The sequence below is a fragment of the Ochotona princeps genome, chromosome 11 (assembly GCF_030435755.1).
Source record: "Ochotona princeps isolate mOchPri1 chromosome 11, mOchPri1.hap1, whole genome shotgun sequence".
In the NCBI taxonomy this organism is placed as follows: Eukaryota; Metazoa; Chordata; class Mammalia; order Lagomorpha; family Ochotonidae; genus Ochotona; species Ochotona princeps.
The window spans coordinates 13027202-13041969 of NC_080842.1; the positions used below are offsets into that span (position 1 = coordinate 13027202).

Genomic DNA, 14768 nt, shown 5'->3' on the forward strand with positions numbered 1-14768 from the left:
TCTATTAGAATTAGAAATGCACATTTCTTTTAAATTAACTGGCAGTACAGCATCAACAAAAATAAAATTTAAAATATGTTCAGTATGGAAAAAAACTTTAGTTTTTAACCATAGATACAATACTAAAATTTCTTCTTCTGAAATGGGGTGTGAGAAGGAATGGAATAATTTACCAATTATCAATTTATTTTCCAAATATAAATTTCTATAAATTTATGATTATATTGTTTAGAAAACAAATTAACAGTACCTTAATTGTTTCCTATAGCAAAATATAACAGATCATATCAATATTTTTCATTCAAAAGAATGCTAAATACTCCTCTATCATTTTCCCCTTATAACAACAAATTGTGATTAGAACATCCACTTTGTATCCACTCAAAAATTTTTAATACACATGTAGAGAAAAGATTATAACCTGTGTTTTTAATGCTGTTTCTATAAAAATACAGATTTGAAACCTTATTAATGTCCCATATTCTTAAGTAGCTATTAAAAAGGATACAATACAAAAGTAATAAAATTTAGGGGGCATATTTTTTTAGATGCCACAGATTTTATCATCATTAAAATATTCACTACCCTCATTTACCAATGACTTACTACATGCTAGGGTTTTTGTGCAGTATCTAAATGATTATTTCTCAATTCTATTAAGAGAAGTAAAATTACCCTTCCCTGTTTTTCAAAAGAAAAGGTAAGGCATGATGAGACACAGAACTTTGTCAAAAGACACACACTAAAAATGGGGGAGCCGGGATGAAACAGACCTCTCTGCTGCCCCAGATGTCGCTCTTAACCAACTGAGCAACAACAGAACTTAACAAAGGTGGACAACAATCACAGTGGTTCAGCAGACAAGAAGGGCGAAAGCTGTACAAACTTAGAACATGGCCCGCAACTCAACATCCCATCAGAAGACAAACCCTTCTCTGAGAACTGAAAGACAACCCATTTATAAGAAAGAGTTCCCAGAGTATGAAAATCAAGAAAGCATTTGAGTCCTTCCTAAAACACTGCCTTCTTGGAAAAAATGTGTTTATACACCAGAATTCTAACCCTACAATGTGATTACTAGTTGCCTTCTTGTCTTACTTTGTAGCAAAATGAAAACTGGAAAGATTCATAACCTGAAGACACAGGTGCTTCCTCACAAGACTCTGCAAGGCTGTGTAATCTTATGTATCTGACTGCAATTCAGGACTGGACCCTCAGGGTCTATTTAGAAACCTAATGTTGTCTCGGCATAGACACCAAGTACACAAAATGCTGTGTGTTCACTTCCAATTATGAACTTAAAACCATCACACACTCAGATTCTTAGCATAACCAGTGTATCCTTTCCCTGCAGACGGATCCACCTGTGAAATCAGTTGACAACCAGAGAGCCAACAAGTGAAATTGACATAACATATCGACAGGCTCTGAAAACATCCAAAGTCTCAATGGCCTACTCTCCCAACCTGGTGCCCAAGATTAGCACCACCTTGCATGGGCTCCCCTTTCTCTAGGCTTCCACCAGGGACCAGCACAAGTGCTGGTGGAAACGTCTATTCTTTGGACACTGAAGTCTAGAAGTAATGCTGACAAGTTTTGTTATGCTCAGTCAAGTAGAGAATGGAATGTGCTTTGAGAGAGTGGTCTTATTTCCATATTCTTGGCATGAGCTGTACAGTTGTTCCTAGGTGGGAAAGAATCTGATGTAATAAAAAGTACTTGTTCATGTTGCAGCTTTGGTGGTAAGGCTTTTTGCAAGGCTACTGCTCGGTTCCAATGGTGCAAAAAATGATCAGTTCTGTAGAGTTATAACACATGAAGTTTGTATAGTACACTTGTGGGTGGGCGGCAGGAGGGAACTCCTCTGATGGGCAGGCAGTTAGCTAACAAGTAAAGAGGCTGCTTGAGACCACTGCATCTTGTATCAGAGTGCTAGGCTCAAAGACTGTTTAGCTCCCAATTTCCTGCTAACGCCCACCTTGGGAAGTACCAGATGATGGCTCAAACACCTGGATTCCTTCCGCACACATGAGTGACCCAAGACTAGGTTTCTGGTTCCTGGTTTCAGCCTCAACCAACCCTGGCTATTGCAGGCATTTGGAGAGTGAATAAACTATGGTGGGGTGGGGAGGGAAAAGGCGGTGAGTAAGACTTGGGCGGGAGGTATCTGTTTGTCCCTCTGCGTTTAAAATAAATATATTTTAAATTCAGAGTCCTAAAAAACAATAATAACCTAAAAATTTCTCCAGGTGGGGTCAAGCATCGTGGTGAAGCAAGTTAAGCTGCCATCTGTATCTTATAGCAGGGCACTAGTTCAAGACATGGCTGCTCCATAAGATTTATCTATTTATTTATTTAATTGGAAAGGCAGATATACAGAGAGTAGACACTGAGAGAAAGATCTTCCATCCAATGGTTCACTCCCTAAGCGGCCGCAACGGTTGGAGCTGAGCTAATCCAAAGCCAGGAGCCAGGAGCTTCTTCCAGGTCTCCCACATGGGTGCAGGGTCCCAAGGCTTTGGGCCATCCTTGACTGCTTTCCAGGCCACAAACAGGGAGCTGGATGGGAAGCAGGGCCACTGGGATTAGAATCACCGCCTATATGGGATCCTAGTGCATTCAAGGCGAGGACTTTAGCCACTAGGCCACCGCACTGAACCCAGATTTGTTTATTTTTGTTGGAAAGACAGATTTACAGAGAGAAGGAAATACAGAAAGATTTTCTATCTGCTGGCTAATTCCCCAAACGTCTGCAATGGTCAGAGCTGAGCCAATCTGAAGCCGGGAGCCAGGTGCATCTTCCAGGTCTCCCATGAAGGCACAGGTTCCCAATGCCTTGGGCCATTTCCTCTGCTTTTCCAGGCCATAAGCAGGGAGCTGGAAGGGAGCAGAGAGCTGGAAGAGAAGTGGAGCAGCTGGGACATGTGCTTGCAGGAAAGTTAGCCAATGGAGCCATCATATTAGCCCCTAAAGATTTATTTGTGGGAAAGTCAGAGTTACAGAAAGAGAGGAAGAAACAGAGAGTGAGGTATTCCATCTGCTGGTTTATCCCTGAAAAGGCTGTGATGGCCAAAGAAGGGCTGGTCCAAAGCTGGCAGCCAGGAGCTTCTTCTAGGTCTCCCATGCAGGTGTGCAGGACCCAAGCACTTGAGACAGCCTTATGCTACTTTCCCAGGCCATAAGCTGGGAACTGGATCAGGATGCAGAGCATCTTGGACACAAACCAGTGTTCATGTGGGATGCTGGGACAGGCAAGCAGAGAATTATCCTGTTAAGCCACCACACTGGCCCAGCTGTCCCACTTCTGATCCAGCTCCCTGCCATCCCACCTGAGAATGCAGCAGTTGAGAGCCCAAGCAGTGGCTATTTGCCACTCATGTGGGAACTCACATGGAGCCCAAGGTCCCTAGTTTCAGATCAGACCAGCCCTGGCCACAGTAGCCATTTGGGGGAGTAAATCAGCAGATGGAAGATCTGTCAATTTGCCTTTTACTTAAGTGAATAAATACACCTGTGTAACATTTCCTACAGGACAAGCATGAGGCTTGTCCTCCGGAGTGCTTTGAAGTTTCTGCAGCAGAGCATCATGTAAAGGGGGCTGACAGGACATGGTCTGTCCCTTCCATGTCACAGTGACACATATCCTTGACTCTGCTGAAAACAAAGGCTACTCAGGTGAAGCCAATGACAAAGAATCAGAAAACTAAGGGTCCGTAAGCTCTTAAGAATCAAAGTGGAGAAAAGTGTTTTTCAAAGTGCTTACTGGGAAATTAGAAAGGGTAACAGTTTTGGGACAGGTAGGGAAGTTGCAGTCTGTAGCTAAAAAGGTGATATCTCAGTGTATTCTCTGAGTGATCAAGGAAAAGAAGACTTTTTCTAAAGCAATAACCAGGAATACAAAAGTCAGCTTGTCACAGCAGCACGGAGAGTCAGGGCTGGTGGGTGGAAGGCACTGGGGGGCTGCTGGTCAACTTCACCTGTGGTCTGTGACCCCAGTCATTAGGACTATGCAGTAGCTCATGCTTCTCACCTGAGTTGACGGGAGGGTTTCGGATAACATCTGCAATAATCTTCTGAACCTCTGGGGTCAGGCCTGCCCGCTCCAGGTCCAGAGGGCAGCCAGCTCTCATGGTTTGGGACAAGTGCATCCCAACTGATGTGAGAGGCAGAATCCTGTTCTCAGCTACATTCTCCTAGACAAAGAACAGTGAGGAGGCCGGTGAGGTTTTGGAAGTTTCCACTGCCCTGCACAGAAAGGTGATGCCCAGTATCCCTGCAGGTAGTAAACGCTGAGAAATCAATCACAACTCAATCTTCATTTCAAATGTGTATCTTGACTGTTTTTTTTTTTTTACCACCACATTTATGGCTGACCTTCACTCAGAAACACCCAGCTTGACCTAACAATTTAGTCCTTTCTGTCTCAAATTATTCACTTTAAAAAGCTGTTACAGTGGCAGACAGAGGTCATTCTGTGTAAGTAGAAGCTGTCATTATCTTTTGAAAATAAACAGTAATGGAATATCCCATATATTTAAAGTAGCACATGGTGCTTTGGGGACACAAATTTCCAAGATAGATGTGACAGTGTTTAGCAAATCATAAGGTTCCAGATGCATTCTCTACCAAGTTCTAGGGAAGACTTTCAAAGACTTTGCATTTGATCTATTCATACCATGATATATAATTTAAAAAGAGCTGTTACCATTTTCCTTCCATAGAATGCAACATGACCCACATTATTGAACTTAGGACAATGTTATTTATTTATTTATATAGTTTCTTTATACAAATGTGGTTCCAAAAACATTCAAGACATATTAGGCAAAACTCTAATACTTTTTTAAAGTTCGATTTTAGACACTATTTGTGTGATTATTGATGCTTGCACAGGGTAAAGCATTTAAGCATTATTTTTAACCTTCAGAGGTAGGTTTTAAATTACTTTCATTAAGTATCTATTCTTTTCTACCAGGAAATGTGCACCATGTGTGCATAATATCATGGTTATTTGATACCAGGCATCAGATTACCTGAAGCTAATTGTATGATTGCTCCTGATTAATTATTCCTTAGGCATGTTTAATTTTGTGGTTAACTCGTAAGACCCTCTCAGACTCCTGGGAGGTACAGATAATTAACCATCACGTTACACAGTAAACTATAACCAAATAATACCAAAAGACATAAATGATGATAATCCATTCTCACGCCTTTATCCATGAATACATAAAACTTATCATGGCTGAGTTACAGAATACACCACTTATTCAGAAAACTTAGTATGGACTTCAATTCTGCTATATAAGGGTACTTCAAAATTTTCATTACAAAATAGAATTATAAGGTGTAATTTCTAAGATAAAATTTTCTGAAATCCATGGTGTTTTCATGGTATGCATTTTCCACCAAATTACATACCTACGAACATATTTAACAAGCAATGTAAGTCACTGCATACCTGAAATTGAGCTTAACATTCCTATTTACCATGCATCTTATGTAAAAAAAATTTATTTTGTTTCTTGGGTAATGGCCTTTGTGATTTTAATTAAGGAACATTTATTACAGGCGAGAAGTAATGAGCAGTTTAGTTTTATTTATACTGGACCTTAATGAGAATGAAATATGTACAGTGCAATCTAGTGGCTGGAGACCTGGAGAACAGGAAAAACAGGTTTTGGATCTTATAACACATTTCAAATCAGTTTAATGTTTGAGAGGACAAATTAAACTCAGGTGGAAGCCCCATCAGAGTTTATCCATTAACAGATTTACTATTTTGTATACCAAAAAGCCCAACAACCTTAAGAATTTCTAAGGGCATAGAAGAACAAAATATGGCTAATTTTTATTACTGTAATTATTTTTTTTAAACAGCATCAGGCATAAAACAGATTAGTGTCAGAGCATAGAGTGAAGAACAAGTCTTTTAAGACGTATTTCCAGCCTTCTACATAGCCTTTCAGAGACACCATGTGCACTTTCTATACATGTACAAGGATATGTGATACGTATATACACATATACGTTACATCAGCAAGCACACACACATACACACACAGGTACACTTAGTCGCTGGCTCTTTATCCCCCTTCTTTATATCTTTCTTTTGAAAACTTAATATCTCTTGCACATGTTTGTCAAGAGTACACACACTGATAGTTCTCTACCTCATTTTTTTTTTAAAAAAAGCAATTTAAAAACATATAGTCTTGGGCCCGGCGGCATGGCCTAGCGGCTGAAGTCCTCGCCTTGAAAGCCCCGGGATCCCATATGGGCGCCGGTTCTAATCCCGGCAGCTCCACTTCCCATCCAGCTCCCTGCTTGTGGCCTGGGAAAGCAGTCGAGGACGGCCCAATGCATTGGGACACTGCACCCACGTGGGAGACCCGGAAGAGGTTCCAGGTTCCCGGCATTGGAATGGCGCAGCACCGGCCCGTTGCGGCTCACTTGGGGAGTGAATCATTGGACGGAAGATCTTCCTCTCTGTCTCTCCTCCTCTCTGTATATCTGACTTTGTAATAAAAATAAAATCGTTAAAAAAAAAAATATTGTGGCTGCAAGGTCCCTCGGCTGTAAGTGTGCTTAACCAAATCCAACCTATACTATTGTTACTTTAACTGACAGAGGTAGAACTTAACAGAAATGATACTTTATCCCACTTTAAAATTGAAGATAAAAGGGGACTTACTGGAAGGTTAGAAGACCTTAGTCCCAAGTCACAGCTTAAACAGTTTAAACCAACAAAAAACTTCCTGTAAGTTTTAAGTAGCACTTACCACAGACATCTTCTTTTCCTGGAATAAGGAGTAAGTAATGGCCACAGACTGGGAAAGCGAGCATTTTTTATCTTTCACTATCAGGCTTTCCTTCTGTTCTTCCTGAGGTTTTGCATTCAGAAAGAGGTTTGTCTACAGAATTTTAAAAGCAATGCAAATAATCAACACTAACATCAATGCAGTGAGAGAGCATATAAATATGGTCAGTAGCCACTAGCATAAGAAATCAGACAAATAAAACCTCTAAGTGGTGGTCAAACATTTCCTTTTCATAGGGAGATCAAAAAGAAGCTGCAGGGTCAAGTGTTGTGTAGTGGGTTAAGCCATGACCTGCAATGCTGGCAACCTCTAGGGCCGCTGGTTTGAGATCTGGCTGTTTCACTTCCAGCTCCCTGCTAATAGCCTTGGAAAAGCAGTGGGAGATGACCAAAAAGTTTGAGCCCCTGCTACCTGTATGAGAGATCCAGATGGATCTCCTGGCTCCTGGTTCGTAGCTCTTGGCTTCAGCCCTGGCTAGTCAGGGTTACTGCAGTTATCTGCAGAGAAGATATGTATGTGTGTATGTATGTATGCATGCATGAATGTATGTGTGTGTTTCCCTCTCTCCTTGTAGCTCTTTCAAACTTGAGTTTTTACATATTAATCTCAAAAGGTAAAATAAAGCTAAAGAGCCTAACTTTAATAAAATATTTCTAATAATGAACATCCCCTAGTCTTCTTTTTAACCACTAAAAAATACAAATGATACAAATATCATTTGTTTCTAAATCACTCCTCTATTCCCCTGGAAGTGCATACAGAATAAGAACCACTATTCACATTTATATACCATAATCACAAATTCTATTAACAGAACAAAAGGAAATATATCACAACATATTCACATTTATACCTACACATCCCAACCACAACTCTTAAATTATAAGAGAGACAGATTTTATGTTTTAAGCCTCTATTTACTGGAAAGAAAGAGTTACAAAAGCAGAGATACAGAAAAAGGGATCTTCCACCTACTGGTTCACTCCCCAGATGACTGTGACGATCAGGGCCAGGCCAAAGCCTGCTATCCCGTCTGGATCTCCCATGTGGATGGTATGAGCCAAAGTGCTTAGGACATCTACTGGCCTCCCAGGCGCAACAGCAGGGAGCTGTATCAGAAGCGGAATAGGAGTGGCAACAACTGGTGCCCACTAGGATGCTGGTCAGTACAGTGCTAACCCTGACAACAGATGTTTTTGGCCACACACAAAAGGTAGACTAAAACAGCATGTAGCTATCATAACAAAACATTTAACACAGTAATTTAATAATTTAAACATATGGATATCATCTTCATAAAGCTATTTATCATTGTGACTCACCTATCTCATATAATGAAAAACAGTTATGAGCTTTTTTGAGGGAAATAAATTTACTTTTGTTTCTATAGTCTATCATTTATGAATTTCAATAAAAATTGTTTCTAGTTCAATACTGGCTTATGATTAGTGAGAAACACGTATCTATCTGACTGTTATACATGTAATGCCTAATTTTAACAGTCATATTATTTGAACCAGGAATACCAAACTTTTGTTCTAAATCTTTCTTGGGATTTTATCTTTCAAATGTTGGAATCTCTGAGCGAAGCTCTCCAATCAACATAAAAGAGAATTTCCACCAAGTTATGAGCATATCCAGTGGGGTTTTGGCGCTCTGAGCTTAGAGGTTTAAAAACAGGGTGAAGTGCTATCTGTTTCCAATTGTTTGGAAGCTTTAGCACTCTAGAGTTTGCAGGTTTTAGAAAGCAAGCCTCAAGGCAGAACAGTCACCACACTGGCATGTGCTGCGGCAAAGCGTGGGTTTGGGTATTCTCCCTGCAATCATAAAGGTCTGATGTAACACAACAGCTGTATTCAGGGGAGTGGATTTGCACTGTTACCTCTGTGAAATTGACTGTGTGCATGTACTTTCAGTGAGGCATACAACTAAAAAGTGTCACTGGGCCCAACTAGTGCATCCTGTCCTACGGAATTCTTTTGTGAAAAACCAATACACCTGAAAGCTTTTTAGCAAGCTTGGGCTACAGCAAAGGAACTTCCGATAGTGTCTTACGCAGGCTTTCTTATAGCAAAGCAAGGTTGAGACATTCTCTCTGTCAATGACTTAGTATTCAAATCCAGTCAGTCAAAGGGTCTTCCAAGTCTGAATCGTGGGTAATTTTGTCTGCTTTCGTACCCCTTTATGACTTTCTTATCTGTTTCTATAATTCAACATTCTCTGCTCACAGTCTTTTATCTATATAGATTATTATTTGATTAGATATCTGCGTACTACAATCATGTTTTTAAGACTATTACTTTGGAATAGACCAAGTTTTAGATGTTCCAAAACCCTTCAGTTGCACATTTACAGATGATATCATCATCCTGTGTCATAAATTCTAAAATCTTCAGGGATTTGTCAGGATAATTCAGAGGGAAGAGGAGGCAGACACTTTCCAAACATGATTTTCATAAAATATATTTCTATAAAGTGATTTTCACATCTTTTTTTACACAGTGCTATTATTAGGTTTAATACCCACCCATATTCACACAATTGTAATTTTTTATTTATATGACTTATTTTATATTTTACATCAAAATTTTAGGTAAATAAAATGAAAGACTTAAAGAAAGTATTGAATAGAAAGACCTAGTTTAATAAAGATTGAAGTTTATCAACTTATTTCTTTAATAAATGGCTTCAACTTTATTAGGCATAATTGGTAGCCACAAAAATTAGTAGCCATTTTTCTCTATTCAGAAGGTTCCAGAAAATTTCACTTCCTATTCTTTTGATGATTTTTCTTTTGCCTCATTGATGATCTCTTCTTTTTTTCTCAGAGCTTCTGAAAACCATAGCATTTTACCTGAACACCATTTGCTTGGCAGTAATGTCTGATGACTTCCAGCAGAGGCACCAACATAGCCGCTTTGCCTTCAGAAACACCATCGATCCTTTTTACATTTTCAACTGTAGTTGGTCTATCATTTAACAACAACAACAAAAAAGGCTGGTAAGAATACACAGATTCATTAACATGAGTTTCGAAGAATCAAAGAAATTATAAGGCGGAAATGACATTATAAATAAATACATGGGAATTGAAAGGGAGCGTTCAAAAAACAGTTAAAAAACTCAGGTAAGATAAATCATCTCAAATTCTTGTGAATTGTGCCGCTATAATCTTAGGGATACAGGTTGCCATCTCAAAAGCAGATTTCACTTCCTATAGAAAAGACTGTGTAATTTTTAGTTGGAAGGCAGACCATCAGAGAGGGAGGGAAAGAAAGAGATCTATCCACTGGTCATTCCCCAGATGGACGAAACAACAATGTTTGGGCTGAAATCAGGGACAAGGAGGAACTCTACCCAGGTCTCCCAGATGGAGCCCCGTACTTGGGCCATCATCCACTGCCTTGCCAGGCACAGAGAGCTGAATTCAGACACGGGATTCCGGAGTTGCAAGCAGCAGCTTAATTTGCTATGCCACAGTACTAGCTATGGAGAATTTTGATTTCCTTTTCTCTTTCTTCTTCTTTTTTTAAAGATTCATTTATTTTTATTGGAAAGTCAGATTTTACAGAGAGAAAGAGACAGAGAGGAAGATCTTTCATTCGCTGATTCACTCCCTGCAACAGCTGGGGCTGGAGCTGAGCTGAAGCCAGGAGCCCAGAGCCTCTTCCAGGTCTCGCAAGCAGGTACAGGGTCCCAAGACTTTGGGCCACCCTCAAATGTTTTCCCAGGCCACAAGTAGGGAGTTGGAATGGGAAGCAGGGCTGCCGGGATAAGAACCGGCATCCATATGGGATCCCAGAACGTGCAAGGTGAGGACTTTAACCACTAGGCTACCATGCCAGGCCCAGACTTTGATTTCGGAGCTAAGACGTGAAGATAGTGAAAAACTCCTTAAGCAGAAGTAGAACATGGCTAAGGAGGATTAATTTTGCACTCAGGCAGCAGATGGGACAGAGGAACTACAGACTGAGCTGTTTAACAGGCTGTTGTTACAGGCCAAGGGTAAATAGTTTGACCTACGGTGGTGTCTAAAACAATGGAGGCAGCCATGACACCTATATGAGGGACAGGTAAATGGAAAGATCTCAAAATCACTGAAGTCAGAGGAATACAGAAGGGTACAGGCTAGAGGACTGAAAACAACACTGGAAGTTTCAAAAATGAATTACTAAGAACAAAAAGATTCAGTTTTGGCATTTGGATGAAATGCATGCAGGCAGAGGGAGTGGATAATGAGTGCAATCTTCTATGTTGAATCTGGTTGCTGAAAATCTAGCTTTGTTTCATGCAGAAACACAGAACTAAATCTTTGCAAAGAGATTAACCTAGCCAAATGGTGGGTATGGGAGTCTTTCACAGATGGGCCAGTTGATATCACAGTTATACTGTCATCTAACATATTTCACAAATCTACTTAAACGAAGAATAAATCAAAACATCAAGTGGACAGCTTACCTCATTTTGGCCATATCTATTAGTATCTTATTTGTTGCCAGAATAGCTGGAGGAACATCCCTTTGATTGGCATGTTTCTGTCTTGCTTCCACCAATTTGCGATATAATACAGTCTGAAAACAAAACAAAACAACAGTTTAAAAGAAGCACCTAGAAAAATCCAGGCTTTATTTTCAGAGCTTCAGATACTACATTTTTTCTTATGATGAAAGAAAAAAAAAAACGACAAAAAAATGAGCTCCATCTCAGATTCTTAAAGAGCAATTTAAAGGGACAGGCAGCAGAATTGTAAGCACGCACAGGGCAGTGAGCATCCCATACAACCCAACCCTCCTAAAAAAGCCTTACCTGAGCCTCCTGCTCCTGGGCTGAAGTAACAGGTTCCGAGCAACTGGAAGATTTTCCTGGTGACTGCATCATGATTCTAAAATATTTAAAACACATAACAAGCATATTTATTCCTTCTAGTTTACTTTTTATGTCATCATCAAAAATAGGGCACCTTTTAAAGTCAGCACGAGCATTTATTCTTTACAATACCAGTGAGTCAGTTATGGAAGACAGCCTAGACGGTGAAGCAAATGCTACAGTCTTTACAATGGCAAGGTTAAAAAGGCCACTTAAGTACACAAGGTAAGTGTACTTAACAATTGACTGCCCCCCTCTTCCTTCTCACTCAAAAGCTCTAAAATACTCTTCATGCTCAATGAAAATATTTTCTAGAACCAATGGCGATAGAAATCTATGATTCCTGCTGTGAGGTCACAGGTTTTGGGTTGGTAGGGAGCATCTGCAAGGGACTTAATCAAATTACTCAGAATTTTCTTCAAAACCAAACAAATATAAAGCAAAAGAAGTAATTTAGCTTTTGACTTTTTAAAAGGGAGAGAAACATTGAGTTAGCAAATTGCATTGCATGAATATTGCCAGATGGCAAACTACATGGAAAACCAACTTCTACAAGAAGCATTTCTCAATGACATAAAAAGTTATGAAAATCAAATTGTGGGCCCAGCACCATAGTCTAGCAGCTAAAGTCCTCGCCTTGCACACACTGGGATCCCATATGAGCGCCGACTCTAATCCCAGCAGTCCTGCTTCCGATCCAGCTCCCTGCTTGTGGCCTAGGAAAGCAGTCAAAGACGGCCCAACACCTTGGGACCCTGCACCCATGTGGGAGACCCAGAAGAAGCTCCGGGCTCCTGGCTTCAGACTGGCTCAGCTCCGGCTGCTGTGGCCTCTTGGGGAGTGAATTAACGCACAGAAGATCTTCCTGTCTCTCCTCTTCTCTGTATATCTGACTTTCCAATAAAAAATATAATAAAATCTTTTAAAAAAAAGAAAACCAAACTGTACAGAATAGCTCATATAAAAGATGCCAAATTTAAATATGTTTCTGCTTTTTGAGGACAGGTGGGTAAACATATTAGGAATCAAAAAAAGTTCTTCAATTTTTTCTGTTGCCAGAATTCACAATCTTGGAAGGATTCTGACCCCTATTAAACTCCCCCGCCTTCAATTTTGCTACTACTTCCTCCCCACAAGGGAATCTCTAGCCGTACCATTGAGTCCCATAGTCACAACACACCCTCTTTTCTTCCAGGTTTTTATAGGTGGGCCCCTCCTCTGCTTAGATTTCCATACAACCCACCTCTCTAACTTGAGCTCAGCCTTCAAGGATCACTTGTGTGAAGCCCTGCTCTAGCCTCCTCAGTTCAGAGCTGTGGCTTGTGCTCCCTTCCCCAAATGCCCTGCCGGATGACAGCCTCTGGGGGGCACCAGTGCCTACGTCTGTCTGATTCTCCACTGAATCCCAACACTACCACAGTCCTCAGCCTAGTGAAAACTACGGGAACTGACCAAATGATGTTATGTCTGGCTGGAAATTCTGTTTTGCACATTCCCTAAAACTTCTCATTTATCTAAAACATAGTAATCGTTCCACCCAACCAAACAAAACTGAGTTGTGAAACTGATTTTAAGGTAGATATTTTCTCAAATCCAAAGCAATGCCCCTTTATGGGAGCAAACCATTAGAGTGTGTGTAACAGTCTTAGAGCATTCTGACTTACAGGAGCTAAGTCATGGACTGCTTTAAGAACTAAATAAGATATTACACAGAAAGTGGTGATCATTTAACACAGAGCCTGGCAAACCTAAGATGGGTTAGCTATCAACTTAATCTCAAGTTAATATCAATACTATCATTTCACAAGTCTACCTTAATAATGTTACTGGAATCTTACGTTTAAACTTAAAAGCTTCCTTTCTCCAATGAAATAGCCCAATATTTGATAGTCTTTTGTCTTTAGGAAAGAAACAAAAAGAGCTGACAAAGTGACCATAGAAAAAATGTAACACTCTACCTCTTTGGAGGAACACTGCTCCCAGAAGAGATTTTATCCGCTGCTTTGTAAGAATACTTCTTCTCCAAGTTATACTAAGTTTAAACACAGAAACATTCATTTTTAAAAATAAGTTTCTAAAAAGACTTTCAAATATGAAGAAAATAAAACACAAAATCTTGTAACAATTGTCCTCCCCAACCAAGTCCTCAAATAAATCATCTGAAAATGGCTCCTGAGCAATCAATGGTAATACTCTAAAGGCAGCTAGAAGATACACTCTCAGGTCCAGTGTGGTAAGCCTAGTGGTTAAAGTCCTTGCCTTGCATGCCCGGGATACCATATGGGTGCCGGTTCTAATCCAGGCAGCCCCACTTTCCATCCAGCTCCCTGCTTGTGACCTGGGAAAGCAGTCAAGGATGGCCCAACGCCTTGGGACCCTGCACCACTTGGGTGACCCAGAAGAGGCTCCAGGTTCCTGGTTTCGGATTGGCTCAGCTCCAGCCATTGTGGCCGCTTGGAGAGTGAATCAAAGGACGGATCTTCCTCTCTGTCTCTCCTCTACATATGTGACTTTTCAATAAAAAAAAAAAAAGAAAGAAAAAAAATATACTCTCAGCATTCCACTATTCCCAAAACTACAGAAAGTCGATGATCAGAAGAATGTTCTATGACACAGTAATGGTTATCTAGCGTAAGACAAGAAGTGGTGAGTGTATGCACATGTGTGTCAGTGAGAATACATGCATGAATACATCAGGCTATTTCCTGTCAACAGCAGAAATTATAATATATAAAAACTCCAAGCCAAATGAATCATAAAACAGGCATAAGAGATCTAAAATCAGCTACTTTCTCTCAAATAGTTCTAATTCTTCCATTACCTGCCCCCCCCCCAGAAATCATGTATTGTATAGTTTAGTCTGCTTATGACTAAATGCCATTAATCTTATACATATTATTTTTCTTAACTGGAATGAAATTGAAATATAAAATATTAAAACAGGAGGTATATCAATAAAGAATAAGATTAGTAAAAACCACCTCTTTAAAACAAACCTCTGTCGTCTGTTCAATTGGCACTCGATCAGAGGATTGTTGTTCATGGCCTGAAGACACAGCTTTAGAACTGGAAAACAGTGAA

The 14768-nt window shown here is 40.1% G+C and overlaps 1 protein-coding gene across 1 annotated transcript in view; it reads right to left on the bottom strand.

Moving 5' to 3' along the window:
* Positions 1–14768, bottom strand: part of WRN (WRN RecQ like helicase) — a 207031-nt gene that overhangs the window by 11355 nt on the left and 180908 nt on the right. Inside the window, exons 31-37 of the mRNA XM_058669837.1 lie at positions 14669–14753; positions 13646–13719; positions 11628–11703; positions 11280–11392; positions 9676–9790; positions 6783–6914; positions 4031–4193 (exon numbers count right to left, since the gene is read on the bottom strand). Coding sequence (XP_058525820.1) covers positions 4031–4193; positions 6783–6914; positions 9676–9790; positions 11280–11392; positions 11628–11703; positions 13646–13719; positions 14669–14753 — 758 coding nt within the window. The remainder of the gene's footprint in view (positions 1–4030; positions 4194–6782; positions 6915–9675; positions 9791–11279; positions 11393–11627; positions 11704–13645; positions 13720–14668; positions 14754–14768) is intronic.